Source organism: Centruroides sculpturatus, unplaced genomic scaffold, assembly GCF_000671375.1.
Source record: "Centruroides sculpturatus isolate CEXI.00-Female unplaced genomic scaffold, Cexi_2.0 scaffold98, whole genome shotgun sequence".
In the NCBI taxonomy this organism is placed as follows: domain Eukaryota; kingdom Metazoa; phylum Arthropoda; class Arachnida; order Scorpiones; family Buthidae; genus Centruroides; species Centruroides sculpturatus.
In genome coordinates, this window is record NW_019384476.1 from 651,077 (window position 1) to 675,516 (window position 24,440).

General features: G+C 32.5%; 1 protein-coding gene across 2 annotated transcripts in view; it reads right to left on the minus strand.

The window, feature by feature from the left end:
* Nucleotides 1–7,405: 7,405 nt before the first annotated feature.
* Nucleotides 7,406–24,440, minus strand: part of LOC111621330 — a 19,710-nt gene continuing 2,675 nt past the window's right edge. Inside the window, exons 2-4 of one of the 2 annotated variants that reach the window (XM_023363427.1) lie at nucleotides 23,974–24,177; nucleotides 7,988–8,163; nucleotides 7,406–7,640 (exon numbers count right to left, since the gene is read on the minus strand). In XM_023363427.1, coding sequence (XP_023219195.1) covers nucleotides 7,631–7,640; nucleotides 7,988–8,163; nucleotides 23,974–24,177 — 390 coding nt within the window. In that variant the 3' untranslated portion in view covers nucleotides 7,406–7,630. Of the gene's footprint in view, nucleotides 7,663–7,987; nucleotides 8,164–23,973; nucleotides 24,178–24,440 lie in introns of both variants that reach the window. The other variant, XM_023363426.1, reaches the window with a different exon arrangement.

The window sequence follows — 24,440 nt, forward strand, 5'->3', positions numbered from 1 at the left end:
TTATAGGAGGAAGTGTCTTGGGATTTCTTGAAAGATTTCTCTTATAAATAGGATAAATAAAATTTTTACTATTTTCAGCTTTATAATTGGTATATAATTTATACATTTATTTTAATTTATAGGATATTTATTGTGTTTTTTTCTAGTTTTTTTTTTTAAACATTGTTTTGAGTTGAGTTACTCAACCGGTAAGTCNCATTAATGAATTCGCCCATTAATCGAGTGGAACAACGTAATTCCAATCGTTATTTTGTGTTAAAGGTCTTAGCAAACAGGATCTGTGGCAGGTGAGGTGTAAGTCGCGATCTATAGGTTGATTTCGAGTTAAACAATTCAAACTTTATATTATCGAGTTAAAGAGGTTTAAGAATTAAAATTTTAGGTTAAAATCCTTTAAAAGTCGTTATTTATTTGTTTTGAATTTGATTTAAGAAAAACAAAATTTATAATTAGAGTTTTATAAAAGATACTAAAAATGACTTTTCAACCGAATTGCTCAAAGAAATTAGTTGATTTTTTCGGAATAAATTCGATTTTATGAGGTAAACATGCGTTAAACACAACAAATATATTGTTTAAAAAATAATAAATTGTAATGTAGAATATAGGGTGGCCCAAAAGACTATTAACCGTGCCTATGTGTTCTCTGTATACTTGCTCTTATAATCGTGTTTGACTTAGTCCTTACAGTTAACTGACTTTTGGTCTACTTTGTATACCGACTGAAGCAACAATTTATTGCATTAACAGATTAAAAATTGTGTTTTGTCGTAAAAAAATGAAGATGAAATCGATATAACGTTCTGAAAAGTATGTCACTTGTGTTTCACGTATGGAATTTTATAGGTTTTTATGCATTTTTTTCTATCATTTTGTAGATTAAAATCGATAAAATTTTGTTAAAATATTTATAAAATTGAAATTTTTACATTTTATAAACTTAAAAATCGATATAAAATAGCTCGTGAATTAGAATTTTCACATCTGCTCTATCTGTTAACAACGATCAATTTAGAGATTTGACTTTAAATATTAAAAAAAAAAAAAAAACAGGGAAACCTTTGGCCACTGAGTAGAACAGAAAAAAATGGATGCCGTTCGGAGGTGGTTATTGTTTGGAGGTTATTTTGTACGTATTTTTTTTCAAAAGAAANATTGGTGAAGCGTGAGCCCGCGACAAATTACATTCTTCGGTAGTTATATTCACTCGGATTGGTTTTGTTCACTCGGGTGTTTAATTTTTATTAAGAAAATGAAGTAAACAATTAATCACGGGTTCGCGCCTGACCAACAGGCTGGTTGGTGGAGTTTTCCAGGTTTCCTTCACGTAAATGGGGACCGGTTTCCCAAATGCATCCCCAAGTCAGGATCGCTCGCGTGTTGCGTTGTCTTCTTTCATAAATCTAATCCTGTTTTATTGGTTAATTGGAAAATTAATTATATGAACTTTTTCAGGGAGGCAATCTAAAGGTGGTTCCCCAAAATAACCTCAAGAACTCAATTTATAACAGTGAAATTATGGAAATCGAAGATGCTCACTTTACGACCCTCCACAAACTGATAAGTCGTAAAGTGAAGTCTACTATATACATTATTTAAATTAGCTTATGTATAAAATATATAGTGATTATTATATAATTATAGATGCTTAAAACAAATTTAAATGAAATTTTAAAAAAATCGAGTAGATTTATTGAATTAACGATTTGTTTTCTCAAATTAAAAAAATCTGAAGGTTAAATAAAGTCAGTGGGGTTATAGCTTCATGGGGCCCAGGCGAATTTGAATTAGGGCCCGAGGCAATTGTCTTTTTTACCCATAGAATAACAACACACCACTGATTAAAATAAAACTTTTTTGGAGAAATTCATTTTGTAATTATTTGATTTTTTTAAGCTGTTAAATTTAATTTATCGTGACAACGAAATTATTAAAATAAAACGTAAGATGTAATTACGGACACGATTTTAATAAGTTGAAGAAACCAATTATTTTTATTTTTACTTTAAGTAATGGCAAGTAAATTAAAAATTTCTTTGCTGAAGTTGGAGTTTTATATTAGTTAAATTTTTATGAGAATTAATATTCACTATAACAATTAACGCGTAATCTTTATAATTAAATAAGAACAAATAATGTAAATTTATATTAATTGGCTCGCTTTACGACCGTTCTCAAGCATATGCGGATCTATAAATACTTTCTAAGAGCCTCAGACATGCTTCTTGACATTCGATTTTGGCGAGGGCCCTCAATCCAGTACTATTTTTAGACCTTGTATGATATCCAGAGTTTTATTTGGGCATATGCTAAAGAAGCTAGATGGTATCTGTAGCTTAGGTCCTCATACTTTTATGTGTATATGGTGTAGGAAAAAGTTTACAATAAGTCTAGCCCTTTAAAGCTACCACAAAAATAACCTCAAGCTCAGATATTACACTGAAAGTTAGTCGTGGATTTGCACTCAATTAACGGACTGGCCAGTGGAGTTTTCAAGATTTTCTTCACGTATGTAACACCTAAATGGAAGCTAGTTTACTATAAAATGTCTTTCCGGAAGGCATCTCCTCCTTGACAGATTGCCTAAGTGTTGCGTTGCCGTATCCCACCGAACAGGTACCAAGAATGGACCTGGCCAAATCCATAATGGACACGAGAACTAAAGGACAGTAAAAGAGCCTGAGAGAATCTGGGTCCAGTAGGTGCTAAGAGGGGAAAATTACTTTCTTATTACTGACAAGAAGGAATATTGAACATTTGAAATGTTGCAAAGGTTACAAATTTTGAAGTTTTTAAGTAAAATACACGGAGCTTGGCTCCGTGTATTTTACTTAAAAATGTGAATGTGGTTCGTGAAGGATGTTTGAATAGTGATCATAGCTTGCTTGTGGTTAGGGGACTTAGGATTGGTATGCTTTTTGTTTATTGTTTCTGAGGTTTTCTTTTTTGTTTATTACTTTTGGGCTTTTTTTTCTGTACCATCTACGCGGTCTCAAAAACATACGTTATAAATTACTCAGCCAGTTCCATTTCTTATATATTAAGAAATAACCTTCATATTTTATCAAATTTTATTATTTAAAAAATATAATGCAAATTTTTATGTTCGTTTTATTTTTGGTTTTTAGTATATTAAAGGCCTTAAAAGTTAAGCGTTTCAGACCTCTTTTGAAGTCTGAGAGTTCTTGCAAAGAACTTTATATTTTATTTTGTAACTTCAAAATTTCAAATCTGCCGATTACTTCAAAAATAATTTAAACGAAAGAATAAAAAAGTAATTTATTTTACAGCATTTAAAAAATGAAATTCAAGATGTGATCGTTGTTGTAAAGATAAGGACCATTGGTTGCCACTCTGAGGGACCCGGGTTCGAATTCGTGTCAGAAAGTAATACAGTACAAAAATTCCATATTTTCTCAATGAATAATTAATTATAATAAATCAACGTTATAATTTCTTAAAAGGAATATTTCAATTCGTGCTTTTTAGCAATTACATGAATAATTTTGAAGCACCCATTTGCGAATTTGTCATTTTTTCATATGACGAAAGTGCCCATCAGTGGCCAAGTGGATAAAACTGTTGAACACTGATATTTAGTCGTGGTTCGCAACTAGGGTTTGCATCCCGGGACGTCTTGTGTCTCAAAGTCCCGGGACTTTTTCTAAATTTAATTGTCTCGGGTCTCGGGACATTCGGGTCAAGACTCGAGACACGCTTATCGAAATTGTATTTTCGAAATTTTATTTTTAAAAGGTTAGCCGAGCGACGCTTCCTTTGTTCTCCCCTGTTTACAAATAAACAACGGAGGTGGGGGTAATTTACAAGACTGTGTGACTTTTAACCTTACTCTGTTAAATGTTTGTTAAAATATTTGCACACGGGCCACCGCAGCTCACAGTCGCAAAATACGGATTTTTTTACTTCGAATTTGAATAAAACTGCACTTATTGCTTTTGCGGAAGATCTGCATTACAGACTTTTTGAAAATATCACTCGTATCCAAAAGCCAGATTTGGATATTAATGGGCCCGAACCCAGTACCAGTAGCTCTACAGTACACAACGAACCCGATGAGTCGTTTCAAAGTCAAATGGAACAGGCAATCAAAAAAATCGAAGAAAATGTACCCGAAATTTTTGCAAAAAAATCAAAAGCAGCATTAAAAAAGGAGTTCCAATTATTTGAAGAAACCGGAAAACGCACTGAAAGTTTGAAACTACTTTATAAAGCTTTAAACACAATAAAACCGACATCTGTTGAAAACGAGTGTGTGTTCTCCTTGTCCGGAGGCATTATTACAAAAATCAGAAACAGATTGTCGGACAAACTGCAAATGCTCTGATGTTTTTAAATGCCTATTTTATTAAATCAGAAAAGATGTCTAATTGCTAGTTCATTATATTATTTATATGACTAATGAATTTCTAGAAACTAGGTGATGATTATTAATTAATGATTAGTATGATTGCTAAGTTGGTATGATTGCTAAGTTGGCTAAATATAATGTATACTTTTAAGATTTCACTGCCAAAAAATGAATCTATGATTATAAGAATTGAATATACGAACTGTTTAGACATTAATTAACGTTATAAATGTTAGGATTTGATTTTATGTTCAATAAATGTTGATTTTTACTAAAATTGCTTTTTTATTGATACATCTCGCCAAAAATAAACTCGATTCTAATTTTATTCCGAGAAGTCTCGAAGTCCCGGGACGTCCCGGGATTTTGATCGTGGGTTCTCTCGTGTCCCGGGACTTTGAGAATGTTGAGACTTCCCAAACCCTATTCGCAACCGACCAACGGGTTAATCATTTGGAACTTTTCATCACGTGTTTAACACCTAAATAGATGCCAGTTTCTTATAAAAACTCCTCCAAGGGACCCTCTTGATAAATCGTTCCTCTTGGCGAGCTATCAAGAGTGGTGCCCAGGTTGGTGCTGGCAGGCCGTGTGCAGTCCTCCGGATTTTCTTCACGTGTCTATCACCTAAATGGGAACTGTTTTCCCGTACAAAGCCTTCCTTAGCAGATCGCAAGGAGGGAGGTCTAAGTATTTGTTGCGTTGTCTTATTCCATCAACTATACCAACCATATGATGAATTTCAATAATTTGTGAATTTTAAGGAGACAATACATTTCTTTATAGAAATATGCGTAAATGAAATAGAATTAGTACAGAAAAGAGGTACAGTATTTACTTGGAAATAAACCGAATACTTTCACTGAACTACTAAAAATGCCTTTTCCATACCCATTATGGGTTTGGTCAAAACTACAATGGAGATTCCTTCCCATTATAGGTGATGTACAGTACAGTAAGGAACGGATCTTGACATGTCCTGGTTAACCATCCATGAAAATTTGGCAAGCGTATATTTGAAAGACCCATATTACGTAAGTTTATAAAGTGGTATCACACGATATTAGCTATTTTATATAGATCTACAAAGTCTAAGATTTCGGGATCGAATGCTAGATAAGAATGGTATATCAAGAAAAGGAATATTTGAGGCCCGGAAAGCTCGGGCCCTCAGAGAGACATGGGTTTACAAGATTCTTTTTCAGTAAGTTTATATAAAGTTAGTATCAGACGATACACGATATCGAACAAGGTGTAAGTAGGCCTTAAGAAAAATGATAACACAATTTCTTCATCTCCAAGAGATTAATCTTCTTCTTATTCTTGCTCACGTATTCGTGCAGATAAATGATGACGAAGAAGCAATATTTTCCATTCGAAATGCTAAATCTCGATGTAAATTTACTCTGGAACAAAGTTCTAAATTAACGATTTAAGAGTAATAAGAGGGGTCAAACAACAACTGTTGTTACATTCGGAGGGAATTAAGAGAAATTATATTATGTATAATTACATACTTAATACAATAGAATCATCCATTCCTGAACAATGTTCACATATATACATCATTTGAAAAGGGATGTTCCATTTATTTAAATATACATTTTGCTGGCGATTTTCTCCATTTACTTAAATGATAAATAAAAGTTCAAGTCATTAACATTAAGCACTTTTTAATGTCCATTTCTAAGATAATAAATAAGTCGTTTACATGAACGTGTTGAATTTATGAGGATGGAGAAAATGAAATTCGATTCTGCAGAATTTTATTTTATTCTTCCTTAATAAAATAAATTGTCGATTTAATTACTAAAATATACACAAAATTTGATGAAGATTTTATTAATTCTTAAGTTTATGTACACAGGCCTATTTAGTGTTACTGATTAATAAAATATAAATCCACCAAAGCTCTTAATAAATTCGTAAACGTTACGTTAATAAGTAATGAAGTAAATCAGTTTTGAGTTTAATGTTAAGAGGGATTAAGAGTGATTTTAAGAAATAAAATACCTGACCCCTTCTTATGAGCAATCTCGTAGAATAACCTACGAAGAATCTTTCACATCCTTTAACGAGAAACCTCTTAGAATGATCCCCCTGCTACGAGGATACTTTTAAAATGACTCTATTGACCCCTCTGAGGAACCCATTAGAACGACTGCACTGATTCCATTTTGCGAGGACACTTTTAGAATGACCCTACTAACTACCCTTTTGCCAGGATTCTCTTAAAATGACCCTACTGACCACCATCTTAAAATAAGCCTACTGACTCCTCTTTTATGAGGTGGTTCAATAATAGCCATTTAATTCTCGGTAGAGATATAGCAAGTCAAATAGCTCTTAAGATATAAACAAAGGCCCTGAATACAGCGGATATATATATGATATAAGATATAAACGGGGGCACGTTTGGATCTTAAATGAACGATGTTTCTCATATATTTTCTCAAGAACTATGGTGATTATTTTAAATATAAGTGTTAAAAATATTCGAATAAATTCCGATAATAGGGGGGACACCAGCAGGGCTACTTAGTTCTGTTCTCGGACACCGAGGGGTATCAAAATGTAATATTTTATTCAAAACGTGATAATTTATTCATTTCATTCATATATTTTTATTGTTCTCAGACAGAGGGAGAGGCCCCACATTTTATTGCTCTGGGCTTCATTTCTCCCTCTCTCGGTTACTACTAGAACAAGATTTTGACTTATACTGGTGTTACGACATATAAGAGTCCCTTCTTATATGTCGTAACAAAACATGTAAAAACTGTGAAGCCCTAAACTATTGACTCATAACGCGAGGCATTAAGTTGCCGCTTGTTTAGTTTATGTGTAAATTCGGCTTTGTGCGTGTAGGCCTATACATTATGTACTTTTTATAGTTTAGAATCCTTTTTGTTTAATTATACAGTGGAACATCCAATAACGGCCATCTGTTAACAACGATCAATTTAGAGATTTGACTTTAAATATTAAAAAAAAAAATAAAAAAACAGTGAAACCTTTGGCCACTGAGTAGAACAGAAAAAAATGGATGCCGTTCGGAGGTGGTTATTGTTTGGAGGTTATTTTGTACGTATTTTTTTTCAAAAGAAAAAGTTTACGGGTGGAAATGGCCGCCGTTTAGAGGTGTCCGTTGTTTGGAGGTTCGACCGTATTAAACATTCGATCACCAAATTCTTCAACCTACCTCATATTCGACGTCACAGCTTTCTTCCACCTCATCTTCGGCTCCTACGTCACAATCGACTAGCTGCATCTGATTGGACGATTGCAACATTCTGAAATTATACGTCATAAAAAAAAGAAAGAAGGCGAGTGGTAATTTGAATTCAAATAACCGAGCATTATATATATTATAAGAGCGTTAAATTGCAAAAGTTTTCAATAATTTCAGCAACTCATTGTTGCTCGAATTAATAAAAATCTGGCCATTTATCCTCCAGTAAATTGGACGGAGATGTAAATGAGCTATGTAAGGGTCATTTCGTTAGCCGCACACAACTCATTATGCTCTAGAATTTCGGGCATTAACGGGATTTAAAGTGGGGAGGGAAGCAGGGAAAGGGGAAGGCAAGTATCTATCATTGTTTAATAGATTTTTACCCTTTTTGGTCACACGTTAGATAGCACGGCTCCCAACCACCTGTCCATTCTGTCTGGCTGGCTGTATCGCAATATTCTGGTGATGGTGATGCCATTAAATTCGTTTCGCTCTTCAAACGATGCTCCTGATTGGCGAGATTCTCTGGATTCTGCTTCGAGATTTCTTGTTTGTTTACCTGGTTTTTTTCAATAAAAACACGTTAAAATGTATGTAAAACCGTATAAAACGAGTTTTGGCTCGTCTATAAGTGAGCCAAACGACTTTATATCTTCAATATTTATGAATTTATAGCCTATATTCAGTACTAAATGCGTAAATTAACCCGTCGTAAATTTAAAACACTTTAAAGTGTACATAAAATCAAATAAAATAGTTTTAAAATTAACCTGATGCTGATTGAAAGTGCTCATTCATCCAGATATTTGGATTGTCTAGTAGTGAGCCAAATGGCTTTTCGTTTACAACTTTTATGAATTTGTAGTCTATATTTAGTATTAAATATGCAAATTAACCTTTTTTTAATTTAAAAACGTTAAAACATATAAAAAAATCGAATAAAACTGTTTGAAAATTATAATTAATTGCCATTGGGTTACCTGAAAATGCATAAATGAGATAAATTTGTTTATATTTACAATACTTTTGAGCTTTTAGTCTATAATTAATTAACTAATATATATAAATTTAATTACTTTTTAATAGAAAAATTAATTGAAATGTATAAAAACACAAGTAAAATAGTTTTAAAATTGTAATTAAGATGTTTATAGGAGGAAGTGTCTTGGGATTTCTTGAAAGATTTCTCTTATAAATAGGATAAATAAAATTTTTACTATTTTCAGCTTTATAATTGGTATATAATTTATACATTTATTTTAATTTATAGGATATTTATTGTGTTTTTTTCTAGTTTTTTTTTTTAAACATTGTTTTGAGTTGAGTTACTCAACCGGTAAGTCGCGATCTATAGGTTGATTTCGAGTTAAACAATTCAAACTTTATATTATCGAGTTAAAGAGGTTTAAGAATTAAAATTTTAGGTTAAAATCCTTTAAAAGTCGTTATTTATTTGTTTTGAATTTGATTTAAGAAAAACAAAATTTATAATTAGAGTTTTATAAAAGATACTAAAAATGACTTTTCAACCGAATTGCTCAAAGAAATTAGTTGATTTTTTCGGAATAAATTCGATTTTATGAGGTAAACATGCGTTAAACACAACAAATATATTGTTTAAAAAATAATAAATTGTAATGTAGAATATAGGGTGGCCCAAAAGACTATTAACCGTGCCTATGTGTTCTCTGTATACTTGCTCTTATAATCGTGTTTGACTTAGTCCTTACAGTTAACTGACTTTTGGTCTACTTTGTATACCGACTGAAGCAACAATTTATTGCATTAACAGATTAAAAATTGTGTTTTGTCGTAAAAAAATGAAGATGAAATCGATATAACGTTCTGAAAAGTATGTCACTTGTGTTTCACGTATGGAATTTTATAGGTTTTTATGCATTTTTTTCTATCATTTTGTAGATTAAAATCGATAAAATTTTGTTAAAATATTTATAAAATTGAAATTTTTACATTTTATAAACTTAAAAATCGATATAAAATAGCTCGTGAATTAGAATTTTCACATCTGCTCTATTGTATAGATTTTATGGGGTTTGGGGCACATTTTATATAATTTCATATATTAAAATGTATAAAACTTCTTTAATCTTAATTAAAATCTTAATTAAAATCTTTTAAAAAATTCAAATTTTAACACATTATAAGCTAATAAAATCTGCATAAAAGATACAAAAAGTTAGAAGTTTTTAACTACAATACGCTCTGTTATGTAGATTTTAGGGAATTTTAAGCATACTTTATGCAGTTTTATACATTTTTTAGATTAAAATATATATAAATTTAACCAAAACAGAGCTTAAATATATATAAAAACACTCATTTCATACATTTAAACTAGGAACTTCATAACTGCTTATAAGTTTTGGGGCAAGTTTGCTATAATTTTATAGATTAAAATCCATAAAATTAATGCCATAAACTTTATAAAATCAAATTTTAAACATCTCACGGGCCTAAAAACAAGTAAATAAAACGGGTACGAGTTAGAAATCTCATATAGAAACTAATCAATAAAGTAGACTCCTGGTATGTCTGTCCATAACGGAATATACAATTATAAAGTTAATATTGGCATTTTTTGTGTTTATAAAGGGGAGAGAATTTATAAGGTTAGAAGGCATAATCACGTCATTAACGCAATCACGAGTTTATTTTCTGTAGGGAAGTATATCTGTCTATCACTAATAACTCCATCCCTATTTGTCGAGAGGGAAAACGGTGTCGTGATTTATGATCTGTGATTTCATTACCGGTAATTATAATGATAGCAGACGTTTAGGAGAAAGTTTGCCTTACCTCCTGGTGATGGAATTTCCAATGGCTCTTTAACAAATATTTGAGACGACCATCCCGATCGATAACAGGTACTCAATCTTTCAAAGCATTCATTAATTAAAATCTACACCCCCACTCCCTGTTTTTTTTAATGTTATCTGTTTACTTTAATGCTGTGTAATCCCCCGTTTGCTTTACTAGTTCAGATATGAAAGCTGATTTTAATGCTTACCCCCTCGACGTTTGTGTGTTTTGTACAGTAAAATGGGGGAGTGTGAAGTATCTTAGCTCGTTTAAACTGGGAATTTTGTACCTTTAAGCGTATTTAACGTAACGTAATTGCGTTTATTGACGAGATGAATCATCTCAGTTTAGTATGGCAGAGATTCTTTTTTATAGGAATCATCGAATAAAATGAGTTGTAACGCGTGTTACGCACGCTTAAAGTGGGAATTCTGAGTTTTTAAGCGTGTTTAACGAAACGTAATCGTGTTTACTGATATGACGAATCATCTTAGTTTCGTATGGCAGAGATTTTGTAGTGGAATCGTCGAAATAACGATAGCAAAATGTGTCTTACGAGCATTTAAAATGGTAATTCTATAGTTTAAAGCGTATTTAACGTAACACAATTGTGTTTATTTATAAGTTGGATCATCCAATTTTTCCTAAGATGTAGATTTTGCAAGGGAATCTTCGAATAAACGACAGGAAAATATGGAGTTGTAACGTGTATTACACTCGTTTAAGATGGTAATTCTGTATTTTTAAACGTATTCAAAGTAACATAATCGTGTTCATCGGCAAGACTAATCATCCCATTTTAACACGGATTTTATAAGGGGATCGCCAAATAAACGAGAGAAGAGCGCGAGGATCGAGCGCATTTCGAGTGAGAAATCCGCAATTTTAAACTTATTTACTGCAAAATAATAGTGTTTATTAGCGAAACGAATGACTTCATTTTTATATTTTAGAGATTTCGTGACGTAGAATACACCAAACTGATTACAATAACATTAGAAACAGTAGGAACGAGTGAAACGTCAGCCTATTGATTGCGAGTGTCGTCGCCTTTCTACCTTTAAATCACGTCTTTTTTTATTTTATACACACATTCTGACGTATTTATTCATGGAAGTCGAACGCTTTCCATTAATGAATTCGCCCATTAATCGAGTGGAACAACGTAATTCCAATCGTTATTTTGTGTTAAAGGTCTTAGCAAACAGGATCTGTGGCAGGTGAGGTGAATTCCCTCCCCCATGTCCTCTTCTCAGCTTAATTGAACATAGGGTTGTCATGGCAACACTGGGGGTTCCTTCTTACCTGAGGCATTGTCGGGTATATCCATCTAACAGATAAAACTAGAATTATAACTAGTAGATAAAGGAGGGTGGCTGCGTGTTGTTGGAGACGGAACGACTCCACTGATAGATCAATGACACGAAAACACAACGATTTAACATTATAAAGGGGGCATAGAAACACCTCTTAAAGTGTAACGCCCATGCGCAAGAAGGCAATTCGAGAGGGTAATAATTTATAAGGGAGGAGCCTTACGCTTACACAAAAAAGGGGGTGTAAAACGAGCATAGGGTAACAGATGCTGATTAATTAGAACACTAGAAAGAAGCCTTACCTCGTCACCTAATTCGATTACTGTTAAAGGCGGGGGTTGAAGCGAGGAGACATTTTGGAGCGTGGTAAAGCAAAACGCTGGTCTTCTTCCGATGGCAGCAGTCCCGTTGAGAAACACGTGGGAACAGGCAATGCCCCGTCTCGTAGAGACGGCAGGTTGCCTAGCAACGGAAAGTGGATACAACCCACGGCCATTCGGGGGTAGGAAGCAGGGGAACGCATTCCAAAGGAGAGTTTGATAAACTACAATCAATAGAGCGAGTCCTGCTCTATATTCTTTCTCACCTGGGCGTGATTAAGTTGCTTCCAAGTCGTTCGTCATCCTACAAAACTGATTAACAACCCGAAATTTACTGGGCTTCTGTCGATAAATATAGGGCCAACGGTACGTTTCCCGCTTGATTTTTGCAAATAATTAAGGCCCTATAGCGCTTTTTTGGGGGGACCCGCAAGAATTGATTAATCAATCGTTTAGAACCGAAAATTGGGTGAAAAAGTTCATTTTCTCAAGTTAATTTAAGGATTCTTAACTCGTAAGCGTGGAATCTACACCCCTCTCTTTGATTAAATAGCATCGTTTGTTCATACACCGGCATCCCATACGTAGATATCTCATAATAGAACATAAATTCGGTGTGTAAACATAATTTAGGCAACGTGCCCGCACCGTATTACCCAATACACGTCTACAGAGCTCGTAAGTTGCCATTATAATAACTCAAAATGGACGAATTGATGCATCGGAAACTATTTTCTATTCTGAATATCATCATCCCGGAGCTCTAAAATTATAAATTAAATTAAAATATAAGCATAGGTATGCATTATGTATGCTCTAGAAGTGCCTACAGACATCGCTTCTCTATTATAAACAGATGGACGAGGATGCTCCCACGTATTCCTATATTAAATTTATCATTCTGTATATGTTTATTTTATACACAGAAATGTACTTTTATGCGAGAGAAACATGGAATGAAATTGATGTAAAAGTAAAAACTCCGATTATTCTGTAAAATGCCTCCCTCCCCAATGTAAAGCTATATATGGAAACATACTATACGTTTTCCATCATCTATATGTTAATTCTAACGATAGAAAATGCAATTTTATACAAGAAAAAAGCAATTTAGTTAGAGAAAAAAATTGTAAATACATCTCTAAAACCTGTAAATTTCTTAAAACATTTCTAAACTCCCCTAAAAATCTCTAAAATTCCTAAAACTCATCTGGATTTCCCTAAAACTCCGCAATAAACACTAAACTGTAGCAATATAGTTTGGTAATTTTCTAGATTTTTTACCAATTAAAGTAATAATAAATTCTAAGCATTCCAGAACCCAAAAAAGCATAAAAGATAACAAAATAATCGATAAGAACTAAATTTTAAGCCAAGACTTAACAACTAGAACAGCTCAACAAGCGTTGGAAAAACGAAAGTAAACGAGTGAATGGACTTGTACAAATGCAAATTTAATGAATTAAAATGGAAGATAATTCGGATACAATTTGAAAATTAATAAAAGTAAAGGAGAAAGGGAATAGGCTTTTTATATATATTTATATAAAGGACACTCCTTTAAAGATGCGACATTTCTTTAAGCAAGTATTTAATTAGCAAAGAGTTGTTGAAACATTCATTCAATCGGATTTCACTAATGAATTGGAAGTTTATTATGTTTGCTGTTTAACTTTAGCAAGTGTTGTGTGATGTTAAGGGAAACAAATAACTCACTTGTTACTTTTATCTCCTTAGATTAACCGATGAAAGCAATATAATTAATGAAGACCGTCTTGATTCAATTAGTTTTCTAAGGGAAGAATTCGAAGGAGACCAGAGGAAAAAAGGTAATTTTTTCTTGATTTTTCAATAAAAAACAGTCCTAAATATGTGTAAAAAGTAATCGAATTAACTACAGATCTACCTGTTTTTTAGTTCGCAGTAATTTTAAAAATTTTAATGTTATTCCGTGTTTTGTAATGAGGATACTTTAAGGAGAGATGCTCGAGATGAAGGAGAAAAATGAGTTTAATCAATGATTTTCGCTGGAGAAAATGAATTTTTGTGTTGTTTTAATAATAAAAACGTTTAATTAAACGTTTCAATTGGATACTTTTAATGATCAAACGTAGAGATGCGAAGTGATAAGGAGGATGAGGATGCGGATGAGAGATGCTGCCGATATCGAAAGTGAATCTCTTTGAAAAAATAGGTTTAATCAATTATTTTTTAGGAAAGAATGCATTTTTGTGTTGTTTTAATAATAAAAACATTTGATCAAACATTTCGATTGGCTATTTTTTAAATAATCAAACGAAGAGATGCGAAGTGATAAGAAGGAAGAAGATGAGAAAGATGCTGCCGATTTCGTAAGCAGAATCTCGTTATAAACGTATTATTATCCGCTTGTTTGTGTAATAATAATAATGATGTATCAATTCTACGAACGGATTATATTGTTTAGATGCAGATAATAGTGATGCTATCGGGATTATGCGCACGTAATCTTGATGGAGATCTCACTGATAAGGTGGAGGACGCTTGAAAAGTCGCTTAAAAATGATTAAATTTAGGGGCGTTAAAGCAATAAAATACTTATGAAACAATAAAATAATGCTTATAAATTAAATTCAATAAAGTGTGACCTTCGTAGAACCGAGTATCGTGTTGCATTCTTAGCTGTTGCATTGATGTGTATCGAGAAGATAAAGTTCTTTGTCTGCGATCGTTCATGCAAAAGATGTTGCATAGCAAAAAATTTCAGCGTCTAATTAATTAAATTTAGAGTTTTTAAGAGTCTAAACCATCGGAAAATTATATACATTAAGTTTAAAGTGTTTAAGTTCAGGAAATTGCCGTAGAAGAGGGAGGAAGTTATACAAGATGGAGGTAAGAAAAAGAGATGTTTGAGAGAAAGAATTTTTGATCGAACTCAAAGAGACAAGCGCTAATTGTTTAGGTTAATTAATGAGATAGGAGGATGGTGTTCAACAATAGCATTGATGGCTGGCTTTGACACAATCAATAGCCAAATAGGATGAGTGTATGGCGACTGCTATGGACAGTTGGTAAGTCAGTTTGAGTGTCTTAACTCTACTCCAACTTTGTTAATAAATTTTAAATTAGCTTTAAGTCTGAAGTTATTAAAGAATGAAGCTACTAAAGTGTTCAACTTTGAAGAAATTCAACACATATTTTTAAAATTTTCGAATGTTTCAGATGCTCTCTCTAACCTAAATAAGCTGCAGTTTAAGACCTGAATCTATATCTTAGGGCCTCGCAATATATCATTATTTGGTATATCATTATTTGGTGGAGAGGAAGGGCCTGTTATATGTTATACTTAGGCCCATAACGAGCCTAAGTCCAGGCCTACGCTAAGTTATGCATTCATTCAATATTGTGAAAATTGTAAGTCTTTATAGTAATAAGAAGGCTCTATATTATGACGGGAGGGCTCTAATTATGACTTGAGAGCTCAAAATTACGACGTGAAGGTTCTAAACCTAATATTGGTGCAAGCTATTCTACGTTATACAAGCTTGAAATGTGGATTTTAAGATTAAAAGCTGTAGAGTGATGCTCTAAGTTGAGATGTTTATGAGCTCATTTAATATTATGGAAATTATAATTGTTTAAAAATAAAATTTCATAATGTAAAGTTATGATATGAAGTTTCTAAATTGAATATTTGTGGAAGACATTCCTCTTTACATCAGTTTAAAAGCAGGGAATTTAAGATTAAAGCTTATAGAATGTTTTCTCTGATATAAATATATATATGTACTGATTTAAAATTCCAATTAAATGATTTAAATTACCGTTAAGTTGCTTAATTAATTAGCCGGATACATCCCTAAAAATGTTTAAATCTGTAATAATTAAAGGAGTTGAAGCATCAGGTGACTATTAAACTTAGTGGAAGAACAGCATAAAAATAACCAGTTTAGTGTTTTAGACCAGTAAATTAGACTGTAAATCCCGTATTTAAGTTATCATTAATGCTAAAACTCGTAGAAATTTAAAAAAAGCATAATAAATTGGAGTGAGACGTTGAAGCAATCGTGTAATATTCGATGACCATCAACACCAATCGAGTCATATTCATAACTATGTGCTGAATCGGTCAAACTGTTTATTAATATCTTAATGGTTGGAGGGATAAATTATGAATTTAATAGGAATTTAAATTTGGTTGGCGTAGGAAAACCGATTTTTAGCGATCGACATCAATTCTTAATTACAATTATGCGAAGGAGGGGAGAGAGAGACACTACTTGAAGACATTCGTAACGAGTTCAATTGAATAGTTCGTGGAAATTTGGGAATTTATAAAGTTTAAATTAAATGGAAATAGTGTGGAAATTAACTTATTAACCATCTGTTAGCGCCGTGTTAATTAATAGATCATTACTAAGTTCCGACTGTCAAACATCACTAATTTGTAAGTTGAAGCGATAGAGATGCTGAATGACTATAAATATTTAAATATTTTTAATTATAATTAAGTATTAATTGATATTTAACTAAATTCTAAAGGCGTTTAAGGCTAATTAAAGAAGTTTATCTTAAGATTTAATCGTGCGGCTAAAGAAATTTGATGTAAACTCGTCAGTAGAGTGAGTGATGGAAGTGGTTGATGTAAAGATTTTCTTCAAAGTGACGTAAAAATTTATCGAAATTTATGGTTTTTTTAAATAAAAATGAAGCTTAATATGTTATTTCCACTTCTTTTGTATGTAAATTCACCAGAATATCCTTTCAGGAGCTACAAAACCAAGATATTGTATGCTAGATACAGGGATGCCGAGAAGATATACGTAGAGTACTCTGTAGGGTTTATCATAAAAATATGTGAAAATTTACCAAAAATCCATATTTTGTTTTTAAATTTTAATTTTAATATCTAATTCAGATTTGAGCAGTTTTACTAGAAAAACACTGATTTTGCATCTCCAAAATGAAGAGATTGAATGATAGATAGGTACAGTACATATTTAGAGAGATAAGGAAGAGAGATGTAGGAAATTCTATCGAAAAATCTATGAAAATTTGGGAAAATAACTAATAATCATTAAAAAATCAGGTATTATATCGAGAGTTTTATAAGTAATTTTATGAGAAAATCCTATCAGCATCTTCAAAATTACGTGATGGATGAATGGCACAATAGCTTTATTTGAAGGCATTAGGAGAAGTTTCTATCGCTTCTAAACTAAATTGGATTAAATAGAGAGCGTTTTTAGTTGGAAACACTTTCTTAACGCACTAAAAATCCTTAACAGTGCTTTAAATTGCTGTTTTTAATTCGCAAATGGCCGCGAATCACTTTACTAATTGAGGAACAAATGGTTAAGATAAGCACCTAAATTCCCGATTTAGTTAGATAATTCCAAGTCTAGCAATTGTCAGTTTAATTTTGCTTATCCTATAGACGAGCTTATCTCATTTCTTTCCATCTAGCAGCATCCTACTTTATCCTATCTTCCTGTACTGAAGCTATTATAAATAGGATTGAGAATCCCCGAGGATTTCTAAGAATCCTGATGCAAAACTTCTTCAATTCTTTTAAACAATTCTTCTGTAAGCAATTTACTTCGATATAAAACAAGCTAACTATCGCATTTCTAAGCTTAAAAAAAATGCTAAAAAATATTCATTTTAGCGTAAAAAATTCGACGTTTCATTACATTTAACACTGTTTACTCGTCCAAGTTGTGTTTTTAACGAAAAGTTAATTGGTTTAGTGGCTAAAATAGCGTTTAAAACGTGCAAAAATCAAAATTTATGAGGTTGGAATGTATAGTTGGACAAACGAATAACTGAACTTCCCAACCTGTAGATCGCGAACCCGATTGTTGCGAACCCATTCCTAGTTAATTTAGTGGCGTTTGAGTAAAATAAAGAAGAGGTTCCCTTCTAACGTCAACCTACATTAAAATTACTCGAGCTAATTAGCATAATTTAGCGAATAAACAGAGTAACGAGAGGTAGAATTTTTCTAAACATCGCACGAGTGTTGCCATCTGTTATCGGGTGTCGACATTACCCCAAAAAGGCGACCCCCCTTTTTAGTAATTACCAAAGAGCGGAAACCGATCACAAGTGATAGCAACGACGTTTAATTAGAAGCAAAATCCAATATCCGGACGGACGGACAGACAGACAGGGAGAGAGAGAGAATGACTTTTTGTGATTATTAATCGGAACAAAACGCGTACAAATTAACAAGACAATTAAAAATCATTCATAAAACGCGAAAAGAACGAAAGAGAAGAAGCGGGGGGAGGGAGTACGAACGTGTTTATCACAATACACATCTGGAAAAATCCCTTCTTACACCCCCCACACCAACGTGAATGCATCACTTTATCTATCCAAAGTGCATTTCTAGATGTTTCATAAATTCCCAAAAGCTACAGGAGAAAGGGGGGTTAGAGGGGAAGGAGGAGAGGGGGTGGACGGAGGTAGAAATCTGCTCGTGCAGCTTCCCCCCACGATCAGAATGTACTTAGTTGGGGAGCCGTCAACAACAATCAACCAACATCATCTTCGGTGCAATCGTACTCGGATAAGAGATTATAAGACGATGACAGTTCCTATTCTCCAGAGGGTAACACACTACCAAAAGAACCATTAGCATTATAGCTTTAAGAGGTTCGACCGCTTCCAGGCATATTTCTATGCTACTATAGTAACAAAAAAAGAGGGGGGAGTATATCGTTTGTACCTTTGATCGGTTGTGTGTGAGTAGCGCGTGAGTGGAGTAATATTGATCCAAAGTTTTAATTTAATTCGATTTTTATTTTCATTACTACTTCCGTCAATCAATAAAGGGAAGAAGAAGAAGAAAGTAAGAAAGAAGAAAAATTCTCGACCTTGTTCTGTTTAAATAAGAGGGATGAAGGTAACACCTGCTACCCATTAAGTTTCTTATCCCTTAACAAGGATTTATATGCAGATTTTTACCGGGATGGTTAGATCAATGTATACAATTTCGAAATCGGTTAATAATTCATCGTTTATGTGTACCGGATACCCAAATTTTTATTTTTTATTTTTTACTTTCGGCTTTAAACGGTTTTCCCACCCCTCACGTGACTTCGCTTCTGTTAAAGTTTGCGTTTTAAGAGCGCGTTTAAAGTTTTTTTCCTTTTAAAGATGCAACGTCATTATTTTTCTACCACTTTTTTTTAAAATCGTCACAATTTTGACCTCGTATTTATCTGTCCTTTTCGTGACGAAGACAGCGTCACAAGTAAAAATAAATTGTTTCTCCTTTTTGTCAGATGTATGAAAACATTTTTCTCTTTTTCTTTTCCTTCTTTTTTCTCCTCGTCCTCTTCCTCCTATTTTCTTCTTCATTCTCCTGCTCTTCCTTTTCTTTATCCTCCTCTTCTTCTTCCTCTACTCCTCATCATCTTTTCCTTCCTCTTTCTTATCGTCCTCCCCATCTTCTTCTTCCTCCTTCTTATGGTGCTCCACTTCTTCCTACACTTCCTCCTTCTCATTCTCCTCCTTTTTTTCTTCCTCCCACACCTCACAATCTTCTCCCTTTTACTTTTCTNCTAATTAGTGATGATTTTAATTAATTTTTAATATTTCTTTTTTTACATCAGTAAATAGCATCATCCTTACATCATCCACCATCATCATATAATGCTGCTTGTTCTTATATAAAAATAACATTTAAACAGTCGTGGAACAGCATTAATGCAATTTTCAATGAAAACGTTTATTGTAAATAGGCTGAACTGCTGATTAAAACCGCTGAACACATAGTTAGTCACGGGTTCTCACTTCACAAACGTGGAGTTTACCAGGTTTCTTCACCTCTTTAATACCTAAATAGGTTCCTGTTATCTATAGAAAGTACTCCCTGAAGCATCCCTTTTGTCAAATCGCCCACGTGTTGAGTTGCAATATCCCATCGAAATCGTAGTATTTTAATGGGACATTTCAAACAAACTATTTACATTACATTAACGCTATTTCTGACATTGCTATTACACCCCCCCCAAAAAAACAAATTAACCAATCAATTAAATTAACACATTTATACTTAAACTAATTGCAGATTATAAGGGTGGTCCAAAAGTCGGTCGACCGAGTTTTCCAAGTTTTCTGTTTTCGGTCAATTGAACTTTTAGGTCTTCCTTTTATCTCAATAGCCGAATGTAACAGAAAAAGTTAAGAAAATCCAAAAGAATCTTTAAGTATTTCCATAAAAAATGAAAATGCCTGAAGAAAGTGAAAAAAATAGCATGAAAAATACGACATTTGGACGATTTCCATAAATTTCCATTAAAAATAAAGCATGAAAATCTACCGAATCAGTACGAAACTACTTATGAAAAAATCCGGACCGGAACCGATCCCGGATGCCCCAATATTGTATTTAAGCTAATTATGGACAAAATCTTCTGCTTTAAACGCTATAAAGATGTAAATTATCTTTAAAAATAAAAATAAATTATAAAAAAAAGCATAAAAACTTCAAAATGATGATGATTTTTAACGTTTTCTCCGGTACAAAAATTCAATTTTTTTCAAACTAATTTTTCTAATTTTAAATCATTAAAATTTTATAGAATTTAATTACGGGTAATTTCTGTATAAAAACAATAATATAACACCGTAAACACGTAGAAGTATCCTGGCATTAATTAAGCATAAAGTCAGTAAAGAAATCGAAAGTAATTACAAGACTTTTCCACAAATTTAATCGTTAGCGATAACGTGTCGGCAACTCACTAATCATCTACAACGTTAAATATCATAAGCATGACGTGAATCGCGTGAAATTTTCGTGACTCCAACGTAATTTTACGTCCTTTCACGTTAAAAAATCTCTCCAAAACATTAAGTATTTGGCATCAACAAATGAACAGCGGAGGGTCTTCATCGATTCCGAATAAAGAACTGTAACTCACTGACATCTAAATTGAGCCAAATTTTCGTGATATTGCACATAATTTCAACGCCTTTTTTATGATAAAGATAACACCCAAAAAATATCCTTCCAAAAATTTTTGACTTCAAGAAATGAGGATAATTTTATACTTTTTACGTTAAAATTCCCTAAAAATTCCTCCAAATTAAAAATATTTGGTATCGAAAAATGAGCGTAATTTTCCCTAAAAAAATCCCCCAAACTATAAATATTTAGCATTAAGAAAGGAACTTAATTGAACAACTTTCTGCATTAAAATAATCCCCCAAAAAAACCCTGAAAATATAAATATTTGGCAACAAAAAACGAAGCAGTTCCTCAACGTTTCAAAAATAAACCTTCAACAGTTTCAATTTTTTCTTTTAAATTTATAAAAAATAAAAAAAGCAATTTATAAGAGAGAAAATTCAATTTAAAATTTATTGTTTTACGTAGTTTTGACATGAAAAAAATAAAGGAAAAAAAAAACCAGGGAAAAATCCCCAACCAATCTGGTGTTTTGTTGTAGCCAAATCTATTATTTTTCGTTAGGAGAAGGTTGTTTTCGGGTGGACTCACAATCCATTAACAAAATATATCCCAGACCATTAGTCGTTTCACTTTCTGTATAACGTCCTACCATCTGCATCGACTAAATGGTGTGAGAGAATGGCGCGTGAATTTCTTCTGTGTATCATTCCTTGTCACTAGTTATTGGTCGCGAGATGTGGTTTTCCTTCCACCCCTTTCTATTGATGACGTTATAAATGGCTACCGTGTTTGATCGTTGTTTATCTGACGTTGATAAAATTAATCTCTTCGACTCCTCTTTATTGTTTTTCTTCTCCTTTTCTGCCACTGTTTGTGGGGGACGGGGGGTAGAAACGTATGTTTATGTCCTTAAAATGATACGTTTATACCTGTGAGGGGGACGATTTATGGGGTTTTTTTTCCGAGTAAAGAAGGGTACCTCGGGTAGTAAAAAATTTTGTAAGGTATATTCCTTTGGCACTCCCTCTGAAGATTCTGGCTCGGCTTATTGCTTGTGTGATATATAATTATAACGTGTTTACGTGACTATAATACACGTTTATGCGATTGAAACGTGTAAATTTTTAACTATTTGTTGAGTTTTATCCAGGCTTTATCCAGAAAATTTACAGGTTTTTTAGGGATATAAATCCCTAAAATGTACCAACTAAGACACATCTTTAACTCTGATGTAGTTATAAACGATCTCATTATATACATATATATAAGTCTAGGATGTAGAAATTTTGCGTATTTATTGATACCTATACGTAAAATTTATAGGGTTATGAATCCCTAAAGTGTATAAATTAAAATGCATTACATAATATTGCGTCAAATATAATCAATCCGTTATTATTGAAGATGGACCTTAAAGATCTGAAGAATAGTTTACGAGGGATAAAACCCTAAAAAAATTAAAAATTAGCAACGATTTAACCCAAAAAGTACTTTAAACTCTTTTTAGATTAATTTATTCAACGTTTTATACAAGAAAATCGCCACTTACTTATACATTTTTATAGTTAAATGCACATAAGCTTTGACTCTCCTAAAACATCTAGATTCTACATTTTGAGGCAATTTTCAGGCAAACTATAAATAAAAAATGAAGAAATTGGATGAATATTTAATGATTTGTAGAGAAATTAAGAAGAATTTCGAGAAGAATAATGAATATCTTCAGGAATTCTAGGCTTATTGGCCGCTCCTTACACCACGCAACACACAATGACCCCCTTTTATACTAAATGAGGATAAAAGTTAACGGTGAGAGTAATTTTTCCTCTTTGTGCAAGTTGTGGGTGGATCAATCGATAGGATGGACAATTTGTGACAATTTTGAGGTCAAGAGAGTCAACGACCCGGGGTGGAACTCGTAAGAAAAAGGGCGGGAGAAACGAAAAAATAGGAATTAAAAAAAGCTATATATAAATATATACATAAATCCAAATAATAGGGCAAAAGGTCACGAGGGGGGCCAAATTCAAGATTGAATTGGAAAGATTAATAAGTCCAATTCCCTCTTTTGTGTATATAAAACTGAGATAAATGCTTGCAACATGCAAAACTCTCATCAACGATAAATGTTTTTGTAGTCTTCTTTTTTTCCTTTATATTCGACATTTACCATCAATTTTCAAATATTTTTCCAATATTTTATCAATATTCTTTACCCCCTTTAAAAAAACACTAAAAATGTCTTCTCTAGTTGCAACCCCCCTTATAAACCACTATTTATGGAATATGCCGTGCAAAAATAACATTTAAAATACGTCTAAAATGCATTAAACCCACTCCAAATCAGAAAGATTGAAAGTTTTGACCTTTCATTCTTTCTGATTTGACCTTAAAACCGCTATTTAAGCTATTAAAAATAATAAAACTCTAAATTTATATAATAAACCCCCTCGAAACCTTAAAAAATTAAAGTTTTTAGAGACAAGATTTAACTACTTTGTTATTGCAAGCAACTCCTTAAAACCCCTTGTTTATGCAAAAAAAAAACATAACCCCAAAATTATGCATTAAACCCTTAAAAAGTTGGACCCAAATTATAATACTTAGAGCAAACAACCCGTCAAAACCTTATTTAAAGCAATACAACACGAAAAATACATCATAAAATCTATAAATTATAAGCTAAACCCTAAAAATCTTTTAACAAATTAAATTTTTTCAGCAAAAATATCTCATTTAAGCAAAAAACCCCTAATTTTCATACGAAATATCTCAATTCTTAAAAAAGAATTTAAGTTTTTAAGAGTCAAATGTTGATATTTGGAGCAAACAACCCCTTAAAAAAGGGAAGCACAATACTGAAAAAACTCCTTTTAAACCTTGAGAAATTTGAATTTTTACAGGGGTCAAACCCTAAAATTCAAATTATTTCCTCTAGATCCCCCATTTAAACCTTCTAATCCCTATAAACCTTGAGGGAGAATTTAAAAATGTGACAAACAACTCACCTGTTTGCATGTCTGATTGGGTGTCCATACTAATGGACAACATAATAAACCTTGACAGTAATATTTAGCAACGGATTTTCTAGCAACACACTGAACTTGCACGCTCTCGAACGAATTTGTTGTCATTCTATCCATCCACATCGACTGAGAGGACGGACTGTTATCCATACACGTGCAAATGCCAACCACCCTTACCACCGCCATCTATTGGAAGTAAAATTTATTAAAAAAAAGTCATCTCAGTAGGGTGAAAGGGCAATCATGCAAGACTTACCAGCATTGCATAAAAGGTAAATTACACAATAAATTAATTAATTAATGCTTAAATATATTAATTAAGGTAAAAATGGCATAAAAATCATAATAATTGTTTAAAAAAAATGCAAATTTAATTTTAAAATATTATTAATTTAATTAGGATTTTAATGGTTAAAAAAATTGTATTTTAAAGTAAAATATTTATTAAA